Consider the following 17,683-nt stretch of genomic DNA (forward strand, 5'->3'; position numbering starts at 1 on the left):
GCATAGAGAATTGATAACTATGAACATAAGACAATAATACATTTTCCATGTTAAAATTTGTTCATAATATTATTGTTGAATGATAGTGCTAAATAAAGCCCTAGCATTAGTAATACAGAATATGTTGCCCATCACCATCAAGAACCTATCTAAATCAGTTTTAAGTCTTTTTTTTAAAGGATGTTTTTCTAAGAACTCACTGTTTTGCATGGACTGTGGGGTTTTCAGTAGGGTTCAGGCCACATTTTCTCCTTATAGGATCTACGACAATGACGTAACTCCCCTTTCCAGAAATCAGTGTTCAAAAGAGGGAGCTCTATAACTCTCTTCCAGGTATCTTTATTTTATTTAATGTTATTAATGAAACTCTCCCCTGGATGATCTTATTTAGTATACAGTCTGTGGTTGACTGAGCAAAGAGATAGTCATTTGCCATACCATATATGTTCATTTTTATTCTAAATTCAAAATTTAGAGTTTAAAGGCACCCATATAACATAACTTTTTAAAATATATTTACTTACTTAGCAAACACAAGACATTTGCTAAGTGCCAGGCACTGTTCTTAGCACTTGGCAAATATTAGCTTATTTACTGCTCACAACAAGCTGGGTATGCCATCCTTACCCCTCATGGTCCAAGGACACACAGCCAGTAAATGGCAAAGTTTCAATGAATGTTGTCTAGTTTTAGGATAAGTGGCATTAAAAAAATACCACATGACTTACCATCAATGTCAAATCACAGAGCTCTATGGCATGAATTACAGAAACACAACTCCTATTTTCTCTGCCTGGAGATAAAGTTTGATTATGGGGTGAGGATGAGCATCTTAGACTAAGTAGCACTAGAACTGCTTACTGAGGGACTCACGTACTCTCTGTGGATCTTTACGAAGGGGAAAGAAAATCTCTTTGGAACAATTTTGAATCAGAAGCGTTCAGAGTAATTAGTCTTGGTAACTTGGGGTTTCATGTATCTTTCAAAGAGGCCTCCTTTGCACAAAATGTGAATATCGTGAATACTCTCAACAGCATGAAAATTTGATTATGAGACAGTGTGCCTTGAAAAGAGCTAAGCGTAAGCAACAAAAGCAAAAATCAGCAAGTGGGACTACATCAAACTAACAAGCTTCTGCAGAGCAAAAGAAACAATGAACAAAGTGAAAAGGCAAATGGGAGAAAGCATTTACAAACCAAGTATATATCTGATAAGGTGTTAATATCCAGCATGTGTAAGGAACTCCTATAACCCAATAATAAAAACAAACAAAAACAGAAAGCAAAACAAACAAAAAAAAATCTTATTGAAAAACAGGCAGAGGACCTGAATAGACATACAGATGGCCAACAAAGTGCTTGACATCAGTAATCATCAGGGAAATGCAAATCAAAACCACAATGGGGTATCACCTCCACCTGTTAGAATAGCTAGTATCCAAAAGAGGAGAACAAATACTGGTGAGGATGTGGAGAAAAGGGAACCTTGGTGCACTGTTGGTGAGAATGTAGATTGGTACAGCTACAGTGGAAAATGCTTAGAGACTCCTCAAAAAATTGACAATAGAACTACCATATGACCCAGCAATCCCACATCTGGGTATACATCTGAAGGAGATAAATTCAGAGACATCTGCACTCCCATGTTCATTATAGCATTGTTCACAATAGCCAAGGTATTAAAACAACCTAAATGTCCAATGACAGATGAATGTATAAAGAAAATATGATTATACGTGTATATACAACACCGTGTATACATATATATATGAATGATATATATGATGTGTGTATTCCATTATATATATACAATAACTGTGCTTTTTTATATATAAACCATATTTTATTTTATATATATATAATTAAGTATTACTCAACCATAAAAAAGAATGAAATCTTGCCAATTCCAATAAAGTAGATGGACTCTGAGGAACTATGCTAAGTGCAGTAAGTCAGAGAAACACAAATATTGTATGAGATCACTTATATTTGGAGTCAAAAACATCGAACTGATAGAAACAGAGAGTAGAAAAGTGATTTTCAGGGATTGAGAGGTAGGAGAAATGGGGAGATTTTTGTCAAAATTATAAGATTTTGTCAGCTATAACTGATTTTGTCAGATCTAATGTACAGCATGGTGACCACAGTTAATAATATATTATATATGTGAAAGCTGCTATGAGAGTAGAGTGCTAATGTTCTCACCATAAAAACAACAATAACAGAAGGATAGTTATGCAAGGTGGGGTGAAGGATGTGTTGACTAACTTTACTGCGATAAGCATTGTGCAATGTATACAAGCATTGAATCATCACAGTGTACGCCTGAAGCTTACACAATGCTATATATCAGTTATATCTCAATAAAGCTGGGGAAAGAACCAAAAAGAGCATAATATACAAGTTTTTATCTAGGCACTGGTGACTGCTTTGGAAAAAAATCACGTGTCCATGGACCAGAGAAAAAACATGAAACATGAGTCGAAGGTCCTCATTGATGAGACTGCACTTCATCTCTCCCTCCTCTGTTTCCCTGATTATGACTATATGTTCGGTCAGTTTACATTCCTTTTAAAGTTTTGAAATTATGTTTAAAATTCCACTTGGGGAGCTTTCGCCCCTGGGGCCTGAGGCACATTCTTCTGAATGATGGGAATGATCCTCAAGTGACCCAAAACCTATCTGGTGAATAGTAATAGGGGAAAAGCTGTAAAGTAATGAGACTATTCCCCCCAAGCAATTCCCCAAACACTTCTGGTGACCCTTCCCTTAGAAGCATGACCCCACATTTCCAGCAGTGCCACCACAGAACAGCTGGGGAGCCTCTGACGTCCCTCCTCTGATCAATGTATTGTATATGTCTGCAATGCTGGTTGAAAACCTCCATCTTGTCACTTCTTAGTCATAGTACCCATGTCAAGGTATATTAAGAAAAAACTTCCTATTATATGATTCTTTATCTAACGCACAAGAAAGGCAAATACAGAAAATGTGATGTGTCAAGAGACCAAATCAATATTCTGTGACCAGAAGGACCACTGTTGCTCAAAGCTGAACTGGAGAAAAGAAAAAACTAATGGAAGGCAGCCATTGGTGTTTTATTCCAACACTTACCCAGTTTATAAAAATAACCTTTTATCTTTCCTATACAAATATCTGAGCTGCAGTCTTATTCAAAGTACATGCACTCTTGATGGGCATGGAGGAGGGCACTTGTGGGGAGGAGCACTGGGTGTTATATGGAAACCAACTTGACAATAAACTATTAAAAAAGAAAAGAAAAGAAAAGAAAAGAAAAGCCAAAGTACATGCACTCCATTGTATTAGGTGATATGTAAATAAAATCCCAAGGAGTCCACATGTGAAGACATGTCTAACATCGGTCTCATTCACATGCAGGTTTCTCAGGGCATCTTCTGGGGGTCAAGGACAGGATCCACTCAGTGCTCTAGTAACCCTCTATGTTTAATTTCTTTTAAAACTTGCAGTTTCTTTAGGACCATTTTGCCCAGGATTCATCAGGTGCTATCTACCCAAAATAAGCATCAAGAGCTGCTATCACCTCAAATGACTTAGTGCTTAGATTTTGATGAGAAACAGCTTGAATGTATCCATATTTAGGAATGCAACAATTCTTTAATGAGATCATGAGTATGTCACAAGCAATACAATCATTAGTCAAAAAACTGTACTCAATTGGCCAAAAGATAAATGGGGGTAGAGGTCATCAGCACCGGCCAGGGTATATAAAGGGCCCAGAGCAGGAGGGAGGCATTCACACCTGACAACACCCGAGTCCTCTCACCCCTCCAACCCAAACCAGCCTCAGACACCACCATGTGCGGCCCCTGCTGTGGCTCCACCTGCTCCTCCTCGGGCTGCGGGGGAGGCTGCTGCCAGCCCTGCTGCTGCCGCGACCCCTGCTGCTGCCGCCCCGTCAGCTGCCAGACCACCGTGTGCCGCCCCGTGACCTGCACCTGCCGCTGCACGCGCCCCATCTGCGAGCCCTGCCGCCGCCCCGTCTGCTGCGACCCCTGCTCCCTGCAGGAGGGCTGCTGCCGCCCCATCAGCTGCTGCCCCACGTCCTGCACGGCCGTGGTCTGCCGCCCCTGCTGCTGGGCCTCCACCTGCTGCCAGCCCATCTCTGTGCAGGCGCCCTGCTGCCGCCCCCCCTGCTGCCAGCCTGCCCCCTGCCGCACCACCTGCAGGACCTCCTCCTGCTGCTGAGTGCACTGTCTAGAACAAGCAATCAACCTTCTGAAAGAGTCATACTCCTTTCTCTACCTAAGAAACCTCCTGCCCTAAACCATCAAGACCCCAAGTCAACCAGGGGTTTGAATGGAGATCCAGGCTCATCTATTAAGACCTGGGCTGTTCTCAAGTCTTTGTAACAGTATCAACTCCCTTCTTCCCACCTTAGATCTTAGGTCTTGTGGCATGTTTGTTTTCTAATAAACTTCTCTTCTTTGGCCTAGCAAACCCATATTTGGTTTCTTATTTATTCCACTTTTTTCCATTAAATTTAAATATAACAAAATGTACTGATTGCTTACCATCTGCAAGTCACAGACTATATGGCATACAATTGAAATTAAAGTGAATTAAAAATACTCCCTTCTTCAAAAAACTTCTAGGGAGATAAATGAAATTCATAATAATGCATCTAAAAATTAGAAAATGAAAAAAAAAAGTACAACACACTTCAGTGTGTCAAAAAGTCACTACTGATTGGGGAGAACAAAAAAGACTGAAAAGGAAGCTAACATTTTATAGAGGTTAAGATTTTAGCATACAGATCTAAAGGAAGATGGCATTTTCAACACTGGTAACAGTATGCACAAAGGTATCTATAGAGAGAGACTGTTCAGATGATAGTTTGGCTGGGAACACAGGATATATGTAGAATAATAGTGGAAGATAAATCTGGAAAATGTGTGTGCTTTGAATAGTAACCAAACTAGCATGCCCTTAATGCAATAAATACTAAGGAGTTGTTGAAAGCCTTGGGGCAAGTGAATGGCATGACAGGCATTGGGCATCAGGATGATTCCTATGGTAGCTGTTTATTAAAAAAGAAGGCCAAAGACTAGACAATATAATGGCTATACAGAAACAAATCAAGAGGCCACTGTACTGGTCCAAGCAATATACAATAAGAGTTGAACTAAGATGATAGCCACAGAATAAAGAAAACACAAAGGTATGGCAGACATAGAAACCCAGAAAGTATATTACCTAATATGAATATGGGAAACAAGAAACAATTAAGAATCAAATGTGTTATTGCAGCTCTAGGGAAAATTCTTCTGATCAGAAGATACTTAAAAGAATCTTAACATTTTTATACTTAGTTACTGTGTGTTTAAAGTTACTACTCCATAGCATTTCTGCCCGCTACTACTATTTCTATTCTTGAGATATTATAAAACATTTTTAAAAATAGGAGACAAAGAAGATTTTTGGTTTTCTAAAAATGTTTATTTACTTATTTTGAGAGAGAGAGAGAGAGACAGAGAATCCAAAGTAGGATTCATGCTGTCAGCACAGAGCCAGATGTGGGGCTCGATTCCATTACCTGGAGATCATGACCCGACCTGAAATCAAGAGTCAAACACTCAACCAACTGAGTCATCCAGGCACTCTGAGACAAAGAGCTTTAAGAATTAATTGATCCTGGAAAATAGCATGGTATAAAATAAAATAAATAGCTATAACTGATGTAGGAAGGAGAGACAGGAGTTTTATACCCAGCTCTTGGCTGTGTACCATCTGACTAAAGCAAGTCATTAAACTTTCCAAAATGCAGCCACTCCTAGACTCAACAGTATTCTAACATCAGCTAATGCTGAAAGGAAATTAAAACCAGTCTGGGAGCACCTGGGTGACTCAGTTGGTTAAGCATCCCACTCTCAATTACAGCTCAGCTCAGGTCATGATCTCACAGTTCATGAGTTCAAGCCCCTTGTTGGGCTCTGTGCTGACAGTGTGTAACCTGCTGGGGATTCTCCTTCTCTCTCCCTCTCCCCCTCCCCTACTTGAACTCACACACCCCTCTCTCTCTCTCTCTTTCTCTCTCTCTCTCAACAAATAAACAGTTTTTAAAAAAGCAGACTGTACCACAATATCAATGTTCCAATTTAAAACTACAAGGATGGGTATTAATATATTTGACTCTTTTCCTTGATTCATCCCTCCTCTCAGTACTATAATGATTCATAAACTACAGCAAGATATGAAGCACACAGATTGACTCTTGCTTTCTGCACAATGCTTTAGTGCTCTGGGTAAAATATGATGATTTCATAAACACTGCTATATATAAAAACAATGACATCAGTACCTATACAAATAAATGTTTGGACAGATGATTTATTAAGTTTTTGATCTCTGACATTTTAGGATTCCTTCAACCATTTTTCACCTTCATACCTATAGTCATGGTTATCACATGACATGGATATCTTTCTTGATACTGGCATGAATCACATTCTAATATAATTCTATCATTGTACAAACCAATACCTCCATCTCTTAAAAAGCTAACTACGTGTTTCTATTCAAAATTGGAAGGAAATGACAAACCTACTGCAAATAGCAATAATAGGCTCTTTTTTTCTTATTTCCCTCCATATAACCCTAAACAGCAAATAGAAAATCATATTCTTTATTTTGGCAACCAACAAAATTGTTTCAAATTTATTTTACTGAAATTTATACCCAGCTCTCTGGCTGTGTACTGTGTAAATGGAGCAAGTCACTAACCTCTCCAAAGTATAGCCATTCCTAGACTCAACAGTATTCTAGTATCAACTGATACTGAGGGGAAATTAAAAGAGGTCCATATCACAACATCAACCCCTTTATACTTATACAGTAGGTACACGTAATCTCTTTTCACTTATATCCATTTCCTACCCTGCCTTATAAACACTGTGATCCAGAAAAAGTATTTCTTAACTTCTGCTTTTTCTTTTATTGATTCCTTTTCAGAAATTCAATTGTCATACTCTTTGGTTCAACATCCTTTCATAAGATACATGGTATAGTTACACAAGATGACATAAACTGAAAACAAATTCCACCTTTTAGAAATAAATACTGTCTAGACAATCCACAGAGCAATGATTTTTATCTTTCATAGAGAAATATAAATTACACTTAAAATTTTGTGTGGTATTTTCATAATTACTGGCTATCAATTTTAGCCCTTTTAAATTCATGCTAATAAAATATCCATAGTAAGCTGGAATTGAACAGTGTTTGTCCTATGTATCTTCCTGAGTGATGTTTTCTCAAGTATGAATGTATGGAGTTCAGGAGAGATCATGGAAATTGGAGGCCAATTTCTGGAAAAATATATGAATTTCTATGAATGTGAAGTTTATCAGAATTTGTATCTGACTGACTGTAGAGACTATAATCTTATTAATCAAAAATATATAAAGATAGTCTTACACAAAGGGCAGTCAATTGTTAATAATTTTTTTCTGGAGACTTGGATTTTGGTAAATATTACTCCCAAATCAAATCATCTTATGAGTGAGAGTCACTTGGTCAGGCGATGTGACCATAAATGCAGAATGGAAGCTGAGACTTGAGGAAAAATTACAGCATTGTTTGGAAATGAAACAACATTTCTACCAAGGATGGACACATTTAGTGAGTATTAGCTTAGCAATAAAGGAAAAACCAATTTGGGGGTGTAGTTAAAACAACTCAGTATCTGAACAATCAAAGGGCTCTGCAAAAGCTTGTTTAAAGAGTAAGAGGATAAAAATGCTGTCCATCACAAACACAGGAACTGGCCAAGACCTATAAAAAGGCCCAAGTGGAATACCAGCTCTAAGTCAAACCCCTCTCAGCAACCCAACTCTCAACCCAACTCCTGACACCATGGCCTGCTGCTCCACTAGCTTCTGTGGATTTCCCACCTGCTCCACCGGCGGGAACTGTGGCTCCAGCTGCTGCCAGCCCAGCTGCTGCCAGCCCAGCTGCTGCCAGCCCAGCTGTTGCGGGACCAGCTGTGGCACTGCTGGTGGCCAGGAGGGTGGCTGCGGAGGCGTGAGCTGCCGCGTCAGGTGGTGCCGCCCCGACTGCCGCGTGGAGGACACCTGCCTGCCCCCCTGCTGTGTGGTGAGCTGCACTCCCCCCACCTGCTGCCAGCTGCACCACGCCCAGGCCTCCTGCTGCCGCCCATCCTACTGCGGCCAGTCCTGCTGCCGCCCTGCCTGCTGCTGCTACTGCTGCCAGCCCACCTGCTGTGAGCCCACCTGCTGCCAGTCCACCTGCTGAAACTCTCTTTCTAAAGGAACCCTGAGAAAGTGGCACTTCAAAATGAGCCAATGCAGAGTCCCAATAAACTCCTGAGCTTCAATACCCAGGACACAGCTTTCAAATGGCTACATAATTTTCCTAAGATGTGAATCGAATCAAAGACCAAAAATATTTCATAAATCTGCACATGAACAGAAGTCCTACAAAGTTAAGAGGAATGTATAAAACTTTTACTATAAATATCATCTGAAATAGTTCAACAGCTCATTGGGTTTGGGATTTAATAAAATTTTTATTCTTCAATGACAAGGTCACTGTTGGAGCTTTCTTTTCTTTGGAATTTGTTATTGATATTGGGGTATTTGGATTTTTCAAAATCTCAGACATGGTATAGCACTATGGTTTTTCTTTATTTTTTTCCTTTTTTAAGGTCTGCAAAAAATAGTTTGCCTTTGTTTTTGGACCATTACTGGTCCAATATTCTACACCCAAAATCTATGATTAAAAGAATGTATCAGTATTTAGGAACTATTCTCCAAGGTCTTCGTGTGTGCAAATTGACAGGCTAGGTGTTTCAGAAGATCAATTTTATCAAAAAGGAATTTTTATGTTATTTAGCTTCTTGAGATATTACCAAATTTATTCATTTCCTTCATATATAATTATGTGTACAATTCTTTCAACTATCTAGGGCATAAAAGGATAATACATAATTGGAAAGACAGTAAGCATAAGATTTCAAAGTTCTAGCATAAGATATAAAGACGTTCCAAGTTCTAATCCCCACTTAGTAACTAAGAACCCAAGGATTCTTGTTTTTTAAGTTTATTTATTTATTTTGAGAGGGAGAGAGAGCAGGGGAGAGGGGAAGAGGAAGAGCGACAAAATCCCTAGTGGGCTCTGCACTGTCAGTGCAGAACCCTATGTGGGGCTCAAACTCATGAACTATGAGATCATGACATGAGCTGAAACCAAGAGTTGAGTGCTTAACCGACTGAGCCACTCAGGAGCCCTGGACCCGTGGATTCTTGAGCAAGGCCCTTCACCTGCCTGGGCACCAAGTTAGAAAAATTGGAAAACAAAAGAAATGACTTTCATTGCTTACAATATCCCTCCCAGGCACAGGATGGGTTATTTCCTAAACAGGTGATGCACTGATAATTAGTCTCTTCAGATGCCCAGTGATGAAAAATTATGCAACAGTCAAGTAATGCTGCATGCATTTTCACCATGTTGAAGGTTTATAAAGCACATGAGAATACTAAAGAAAGCTCTGTAACTATTACTCCCAAACTGAGTTAGTCAGAGAATACTCCATTCATTTATTACCAACTAGCATCCTGGAACTTAATGTTCCTCAAAATATGCTTTGGAAAACGATGAAAGGGAATTTCAACTAATGCTTCTACAACATCTATACAATTAGCTCATGTACCATGAACTAGAAAATAGATATTCATTATAGGAATGGATTTAAATGAGCATGATACTGGCGTACACTATGCCCATTCTTAGTCTAATCTCCAGAGAAAGTTCTAGAATAAAGCAAGGATGAAATAAAAAACACACAATAAGAACTTCCACTTTGATGGATAAAATCTTTGATTTTAAAATCAAAGTGGTAAATCAGTGGCTGGAGGGAGATAAAGGGGGAATGAGGAGTGATTACTAAAGATTATCAGGTGTTCTTCTGGGTGATGAAAAAGGTTTTAAACTACACAGAAGCATGGTAGTTGCACAACATTATGGATGCACTAAAGGCCACTCAATTGTACATCTTAAAATGGTTTAGCGTATGTTATATGAATTTCACCTCAATTTAAGAAGTAATTCGGAGAAGCTGGGTGGCTCAATCAGTTCAGTATCCAACTTCCGGCTCAGGTCATGATCTCATGGTTTGTGAGTTTGAGCCCCACGTCAGGCTCTCTACTGTTGGCATAGAGCCTGCTTTGCATCCTCTGTCTCCCTCTCTCTCTGCCCCTTCCCTCCTCAAATATAAAAATTTTTTTAAAAAAAGAAGTAAGTCAAAGAGGTGGGGTCTTCACTAGCATAACCTTACCAGAATTAGAAAAAGGCATCACCTTTAGGTAGAAACAGTTTCAAGAATACACAGCTTACTGGGCCTATATCATCTTTGTATGAAAAAGGTTCTCCTTCTGAGTGGACAGAGCCTCCCCCATCAGGGCACAACCTACACATTCATACACAATGTGTCTAAAACATGCTCAATACTCTATGTCCCTCATATACCACTCTCTTGCCTTCCAAGGGGTTAGGAAGATTTAGGTTGGATGCAGCTTTTACTTAGAAGGACTTTATCTCAGAAGCACCAAAAGAGCCAGGTTGGCATTCAGAAGAGAAGAAGATCTTATTACCTGATTTAGAGTAAAAAGTTGGGGATGTTCAACTGGTTGGTATATCAACCACATCTTATCACTCAGGAAGCTAAGGCAGATGGAACTGAATTAGAGAACTAGTAAAAAGGAATTGAAAGAACCCCCAAATTTATAATAAGAAACCTAGAACCATGACATCTTAAAGAAAAATAACTCAATATATTAATATTTATAAACAGAAGGCAGGCATTCAATAATAAGAGACAAACACATTCTTTGATTCTATTGATACACTGATACTATTGGGTCTAGACCCCATCACTTAAATGAAGTAATAAAAACCAAAGAGAATAAGCACTGTAATAAAATCATCTTAAATGTAAAGTTATTGGCATTCTTTTCTCCAAGAAGATGATAGTGATTTCCAGCATTTAAAGAGGTCAGAACATCTACACAAGGAAATATCACAAATTGATTATAACTTCTTACTCTATTTGTATGAGAATCAATCAAGAAGAAATGGGTTTAAGTGGTAGGAGGAAATAATTTTATTTTCTTGATTAATTTAGGGGAGATATGGGAATGTTCAGATTAGTCTGTGGCCGAAAAGTAGAATTCTCAAATTTTAAGTGCCATACCTTATATCGTGGTTAATTTTATGTATCAACTTGACTGGGCTAAGGGATCCCCAAATAGCTAGTAAAATATTATTCTTGGGTGTGTCTGTGAGGATGTTCATGGAAGGAATTAGCATATGAGTCTGTAGAATGAGTAAAGAAGACTGCCTTCACCAATGTGGATGGGCATCATCCAATCCATTGAGACCCCAAGTAGAACAGAAAGGTAGAGGAAGGGTGAATTGTTCTATGGCTTAGGTTGGGACACTCATCTTCTCCTGCCCTCAGACTCCAGTGCTCCTGGTGAGACCTCTTGGCCTCCACATTTGTGTGAGCCAATCCCTCACAATAAATCTCTTTCTGTATATTTACATATACATCCTACTGGCTCTGTTTCTCTGTAGAACTCTGATTAAAACACCTTATTCTTAATAATTCTCTGAGGGCAACTAAGAACAGAAAAATGAAAATTGAGTTAAATTTTGCACCAAGGGAGATGATGAAAACAGTGCCACAGCAGAAAAGCATCAAAATGGAGACCTAACAGATAATACTACTATCCCCAGTACCCTCGTAAGCAGGATTTCAATTCCTCAAATATTTGAACTTTTTGGAAGGGGAGATAAATGTTTTTAGTATCAAAGATTCTACTGAATTTATATATGATAAATTTAAATAGCTCCTGAGATTGTAATAGGGACAAATCTACATATTCCAAACATCCATGGTGGGAAAATTAGCTATTTGAAGAATCTATAATGTAGATTTGCTTAAGAAGAGGAAGCATACCTTTCTATTCACATTTGATGTGGTATCTGTAAATGCCTTCATTCTGATTTGGGAAGAGTTATGATCTAAACTCAAAACCGTCATTCCTGGAAAAGCAGAAACTAACACCTGCTATTCTGTTTCAAACTATGTAAGTGGCATTTTAACATCCACTTGCCTGTAATAGAGTCCATACTCAATGAAGGCCAGGTCACCTTTCCTTGCACCTGCAAAAAACTGTCATTTTCATCCTCATTAGCTGCCTCCTTCAAACTATATTAATTTTCCAGAAAGCTGGACTCATTCCTAGTATCTTCAGTAAACTGCATGCTGCTGATCTAACGTACCATAGTACGTCACATGCTCCCGTGCTGATATAGCTGAGTGTGATTTTTATGTAGTTAAGGACATTTGGATCTACAGGACATCCTAATGTCAAAGATTAGATGAAGTCACAAGTCAAGCAGGTCAACCATTTTAGCACTCGAAATTTTCTTCAAGTTTATAATGTTGTTAAAAAAATAAAATTTCCAGAGAAGTCTCTAATACACAGTGTTATTACTCATCTTAAGCTCTGCATTTCTTCCTTTGACTTGAAAAAAAGTTTGAAAGTGAGCAAATTTTCACATCTTTCCTTTACCCTTTGATCTTCTCTGGAACAACTGCTGATGTGGAAAACAAAGTATTGACTGTAGTGGTTGAAGAATTTAGTTTGGACCTAATGGCATGGGCTCAGGTTTCAGATTCACCACTTCTTGGTGTGAACATGAGCAAGAGATATAACTCTGCTTGAGGCTCAATTTCCCAACATGGACGATGGAAGTTGTATAGGTAGGAGTACATAGGATTACAGTGAAAATTAAATGAACTGATACATGCAAAGTAGTCAGAACCACTTGGGCACATAAGTGCTCCAGAATCAGTAACAATTCATCCACATTCCCAGCCCACCAAAAAAGCATCCCTTTCTGGCCAACTGGATCACTTTGCTTCATAGTCAAATTGAAGATGAGAAAGATAAAGGGGCAGCAGTTGACACTGGAGACTCATTGCTGGGAATTAAACTGTCATGTGAGACCCAAGAGCTCCCATTATCAGGGTCAACACTGAATAATACTGACACTCTGTAAAGGTGAGGCATCAATTATTCTTAGAGCAATGAGAAAATTTTAACAAATATGGGAGATTATGGGTTATGAACCCATGAATGCCAATGACTACCTGACTGTGGTAAAGAATCCTAATTGAAGACCAAATAAAAATGAACTTTTAAAGGCTTTCAGAGAGTGAACAAGTAACTCAGGAATAGGGCAATTATTATTCAGAGACAGATTATTTACATACAAACAAGGAAGAAATTTTGAGAATTATGTAAATATTGGCTGGTCAAGGCTTATAAAAGGCCCAACGTGGAAGTAACTACCAAAACACAAAAACTTCTCTCAGCAACCCAATTCTTAACCCAACTTCTGACACCATGGCCTGCTGCTCCACTAGCTTCTGTGGATTTCCCACCTGCTCCACCGGCGGGAACTGTGGCTCCAGCTGCTGCCAGCCCAGCTGTTGCCAGCCCAGCTGCTGCCAGCCCAGCTGTTGCCAGACTAGCTGCTGCCAGCCCAGCTGCTGCCAGCCCAGCTCCTGCCAGACTAGCTGCTGCCAGCCCAGCTGCTGCCAGCCCAGCTGTTGCCAGCCCAGCTGCTGCCAGCCCAGCTCCTGCCAGACTAGCTGCTGCCAGCCCAGCTGCTGCCAGCCCAGCTGTTGCGGGACCAGCTGTGGCACTGCTGGTGGCCAGGAGGGTGGCTGCGGAGGCGTGAGCTGCCGCGTCAGGTGGTGCCGCCCCGACTGCCGCGTGGAGGACACCTGCCTGCCCCCCTGCTGTGTGGTGAGCTGCACTCCCCCCACCTGCTGCCAGCTGCACCATGCCCAGGCCTCCTGCTGCCGCCCATCCTACTGCGGCCAGTCCTGCTGCCGCCCTGCCTGCTGCTCCTACTGCTGCCAGCCCAGCTGCTGCCAGCCCACCTGCTGTGAGCCCACCTGTTAATAGCAAGATTGCTGGTTTTCAACTTGAAGTTTCAACTTCCAAATCAATTCATGAGCTAATTATTTCCTCCAACACCCCTGGACCACTAACAAAGTCTTGAACTTTTGTTTGTTTTTTGTTGTGAGGGCTACCAAAAATGTGGGCCTCACAGATCTATCGGATTCCATCCAATTCTGGGAAGACTTTGATCTCCCCAGTGAAGTTGCCAAAATACAAATTTGACTCAAGAAATGAGAAAACCAATTTGCTTTTAGGACACATTTGAATCTACTCTGTGACTCTGCTCACTGATGCCGTGGAAGAACCATCTGTCCTTCTCAGATATGTTTACCTCCTGTACTCCCCTATCCCGCAAATTGTACTTTTTATGAAAGGAGAATAATATACCAAGGTCTATTAAATTATATCTATTTGGTGCAGCAAATAATATCTCTTTTTCTTCATTGAGTTTGTTCATGATATGTTTTTCATAGAGTCACAAAAGGTTTTAATCTCTTTTTGATATCCCACACTGCTTTCCTTATATCATGCTAGGAAATCTGATCAGATATACTAGAGGTTAGTCTCATAAAAAGATACAGCAAAGACAGTTATATAGGGTCTCATAAAGTGGCACAAGCTCTATTTCCATAACCCAACATTGCAAAGAGCTTTCACAACCAGAAAATTACAGAAGTTAGGAACTCTGAATCTAAAGCCAGAATATGATGTATTTTTTTTTTTCAAGTCTCTTAGAGGAATGCTCTTTCAAGCAATCTTCAAACCATGGTAACATATGCCAATATATTACACTCTTTCATTCACATGTAGCCTTGCAGAATAAAACAAGAGAACCACACACTGGGAAAGCCTCTCTGAGGAAATACACTTTTGGTTAGATGGAGAACTTTACTCTAATTCCACTCCCCACCTCACGTCGTTTCTAAACTGAAAGTGAGGATACTAACGTATCTACTTTGGTTTAAAATTTTCACTTTGAAATATACATATTTATTGTTCATACACATGCACTGATATGTAATACACAATGAATGTATACATAACATACAATGAATTTATACATATTTAAACACAAGCATCAGGAAATGTTTTATAAATCTGAGTAATTTTGGACAAGGATCAGGATTAATTTGTGGTTTCTTGGAGTCAGAATTAGAGGGAGCTGAAGATACTCTTTTTTATTGAAAATATTACTTGGGTTAAGATTATAATACTTTATTCATGCAAGAGTTAAGGAAAATCAAGAAATCAGAAAGCATAAATAAAGGATAACATGTAAGCAAGGGATCAATTTCCCCAACATATCTTCTAGAGATTTGATCCAACCCAGAAGACACCTTGGAACAATAGAAAAGAAATGGCAACATGCTTTGTCCTCTTCCTCCCCCGATTTTAACTTCTGACCACTTTCAGGTATCACACCTAAGAGCACTTGCTGAGAAAAAAGTATAAAATAAATGACAAGTGACTTAGGTAAGATGCAAATTTGGCTGTTTATCATTACCATATACCACTGCCAATCATTCTTTCTTTCCTTTATTCAACAGCATTTTCTGAGTGCCTACATTCAAGATGGTTCAGAAGGCACTACAAAGGTTACCAAGGTGAATCAGACACGGTAGATCATACCCTTGAGGAATGAATGAGCTGGTAGTGTAATTCCACAAGTTTAGCCCTGGAGTTGTCTAAAAGATCATCTCATTTTACAGATGAATAAATCAATGTTCAGAGGGCTTAAGTGCCTTTTTTAAAAAAGTGATTTAGAATCACTTAATAATAGAACCAGTTTGAGAAGCCTATTTAGTTTAATTAGCTTAATGTAGTTCTCAGTTAAGGGCTCAGTTCCCTATATCATGTGACCCAACCATAATCACCTACAGCTGGATTACTTTAGCTTAAAATTCTATGATTTTTTTAAATTCAAAAGCACAAACTAAAAACAACTGAGGATTTATCAATAGGGTATGACTGAATAAAGTGTGGTATGGTCATACTCTGGAAAATTGCATAGCTATTTAAAAGAATGAATAATAGGTATGGGATAGGCTAAAAAATTAGAAAACCTAGATAAAATGAATAAATTCCTAGAATCATATAAACTATCCAAACCAAATCATGAAGAAATAGAAAATCTGAACAGATCTATAACTAGCAAGGAGATTGAATCAGTTAAAAAAAACTCTCCCAACAAATAAAATCCCAGTACCGGAAGCTTCACTAGTGAATTCTACCAAACATCTAAAGAAAAGTTAAAACCAACCATCCTCCAACTCTTCCAACAAATTAAAGAGGAAGGAATACTTCCAAACTTACTCTGTGAGGCTAGCATTACTCTGATACCAAAGACACTACAAGAAGAGAAAACTAGAGACCAACATCTGTGATGAATATTGATACAAGATTCCTCAAGTACTATCAAACAGAATTCAACAGCACATTAAAAGGATTATACAACATGACCTAGTGGATTTTAACCTAGAATGCAAGGATAGTTCAATATAAAAAAATCAGTGAATGTACACTACATAACAGAATAAAGGGGGAGAAAACATGGTTAATAAATGCAGAAAAAGAATTTGATGAAATTCAACACTCTTTCATAATAACAAAAAACTCAACAAACTAGGAATAAAAGGAGCTATGTCAGACTAATAGAAGCCATATATGAAAGCCCATACTAACACAATACTCAGTGATAAAAGACTGAAAGCTTTCTCTCTATGATCAGGGAAAAAGAGAAGGGTGCCCACTTTTACCTATTCTATGTATCATAGTAATAGAAGTCCTAGCTAGAGCAATTAGACAAAATGAAATAAAAGGCATCCAAATAAGAAACAAAAAGTAAAATTGTCTCTACTTGCAGATGAGGTTACATGATATATAGAAAACCCTAAAGACTCCACCTTACCACCCAAAAACGATAAGAAAAATGGTTAGATTAGAGCTAATGGTTGATGAGAACTAATCAAATCCAGTAGAGTTGCAGGTTGCAGGATACAAAATCGATACAAAAAATCAGTTGCATTTCTATATACTAACAACAATCTACCAGGACGAGAAATTAAGAAAACAATCCCATTTACAATACAATCAAAAAGAGTAAAATAGTTAGGAATAAACCAAGGAGTATTTGGTTTATTTGGTTTATTCAATAACCAAGGAGATGAAAGATCTGTGTACCAAACACTGGAAGTCACTAATGAAAGAATTAACAAAGACACAAGTAAATGGAAAGGTATTACATGCTCATGAATTAGGAGAATTAATAGTGTCAAAATCCCCATACTACTCAAAAACAATCTACAGATTCGATGCAATCCCTATCAAGATTCCAATGGTATTTTTCACAGAAAGGGGAAAAAAATCCTAAAATTTGTATGGAACCACAAAAGATTCAGAACAGCCAAATCAATCTTCAGAAAGAACAAAGCTGGAGGCATCATACTTCTGGTTTCAAACTATATTTCAAAGCTGTAGTAATCGAAACAGTATGGTACTGGCATAAAGGCAGTCATATAGACAGATGGAATATAAGGGAGAGCCCAGAGAGAAACCTTTACATATATTGTCAAATAATTTTCAACAAGGGTGTCAAGACCACTTAATGGGAAGGACGGTCTTTTCAAAACATGGTGCTTGGAAAATTGA

At 38.7% G+C, this 17,683-nt stretch overlaps 2 protein-coding genes and 1 long non-coding RNA gene across 3 annotated transcripts in view; 2 read left to right on the forward strand and 1 right to left on the reverse strand.

Moving 5' to 3' along the window:
* Nucleotides 1-17,683, reverse strand: part of LOC144244002 (uncharacterized) — a 167,394-nt gene that overhangs the window by 107,472 nt on the left and 42,239 nt on the right. The window lies entirely within an intron of this gene.
* LOC144244010 (keratin-associated protein 2-3) lies at nucleotides 3,837-4,226 on the forward strand. Its single transcript, XM_077779189.1, has one exon. It carries the CDS (start codon nucleotides 3,837-3,839, stop codon nucleotides 4,224-4,226), a length of 390 nt encoding a protein of 129 aa, XP_077635315.1.
* On the forward strand, nucleotides 7,893-8,291 carry LOC144244009 (keratin-associated protein 9-3-like). Its single transcript, XM_077779188.1, has one exon. It carries the CDS (start codon nucleotides 7,893-7,895, stop codon nucleotides 8,289-8,291), a length of 399 nt encoding a protein of 132 aa, XP_077635314.1.

This window comes from Crocuta crocuta, unplaced genomic scaffold (genome assembly GCF_008692635.1).
Source record: "Crocuta crocuta isolate KB4526 unplaced genomic scaffold, BGI_CrCroc_1.0 scaffold68, whole genome shotgun sequence".
NCBI lineage: Eukaryota > Metazoa > Chordata > Mammalia > Carnivora > Hyaenidae > Crocuta > Crocuta crocuta.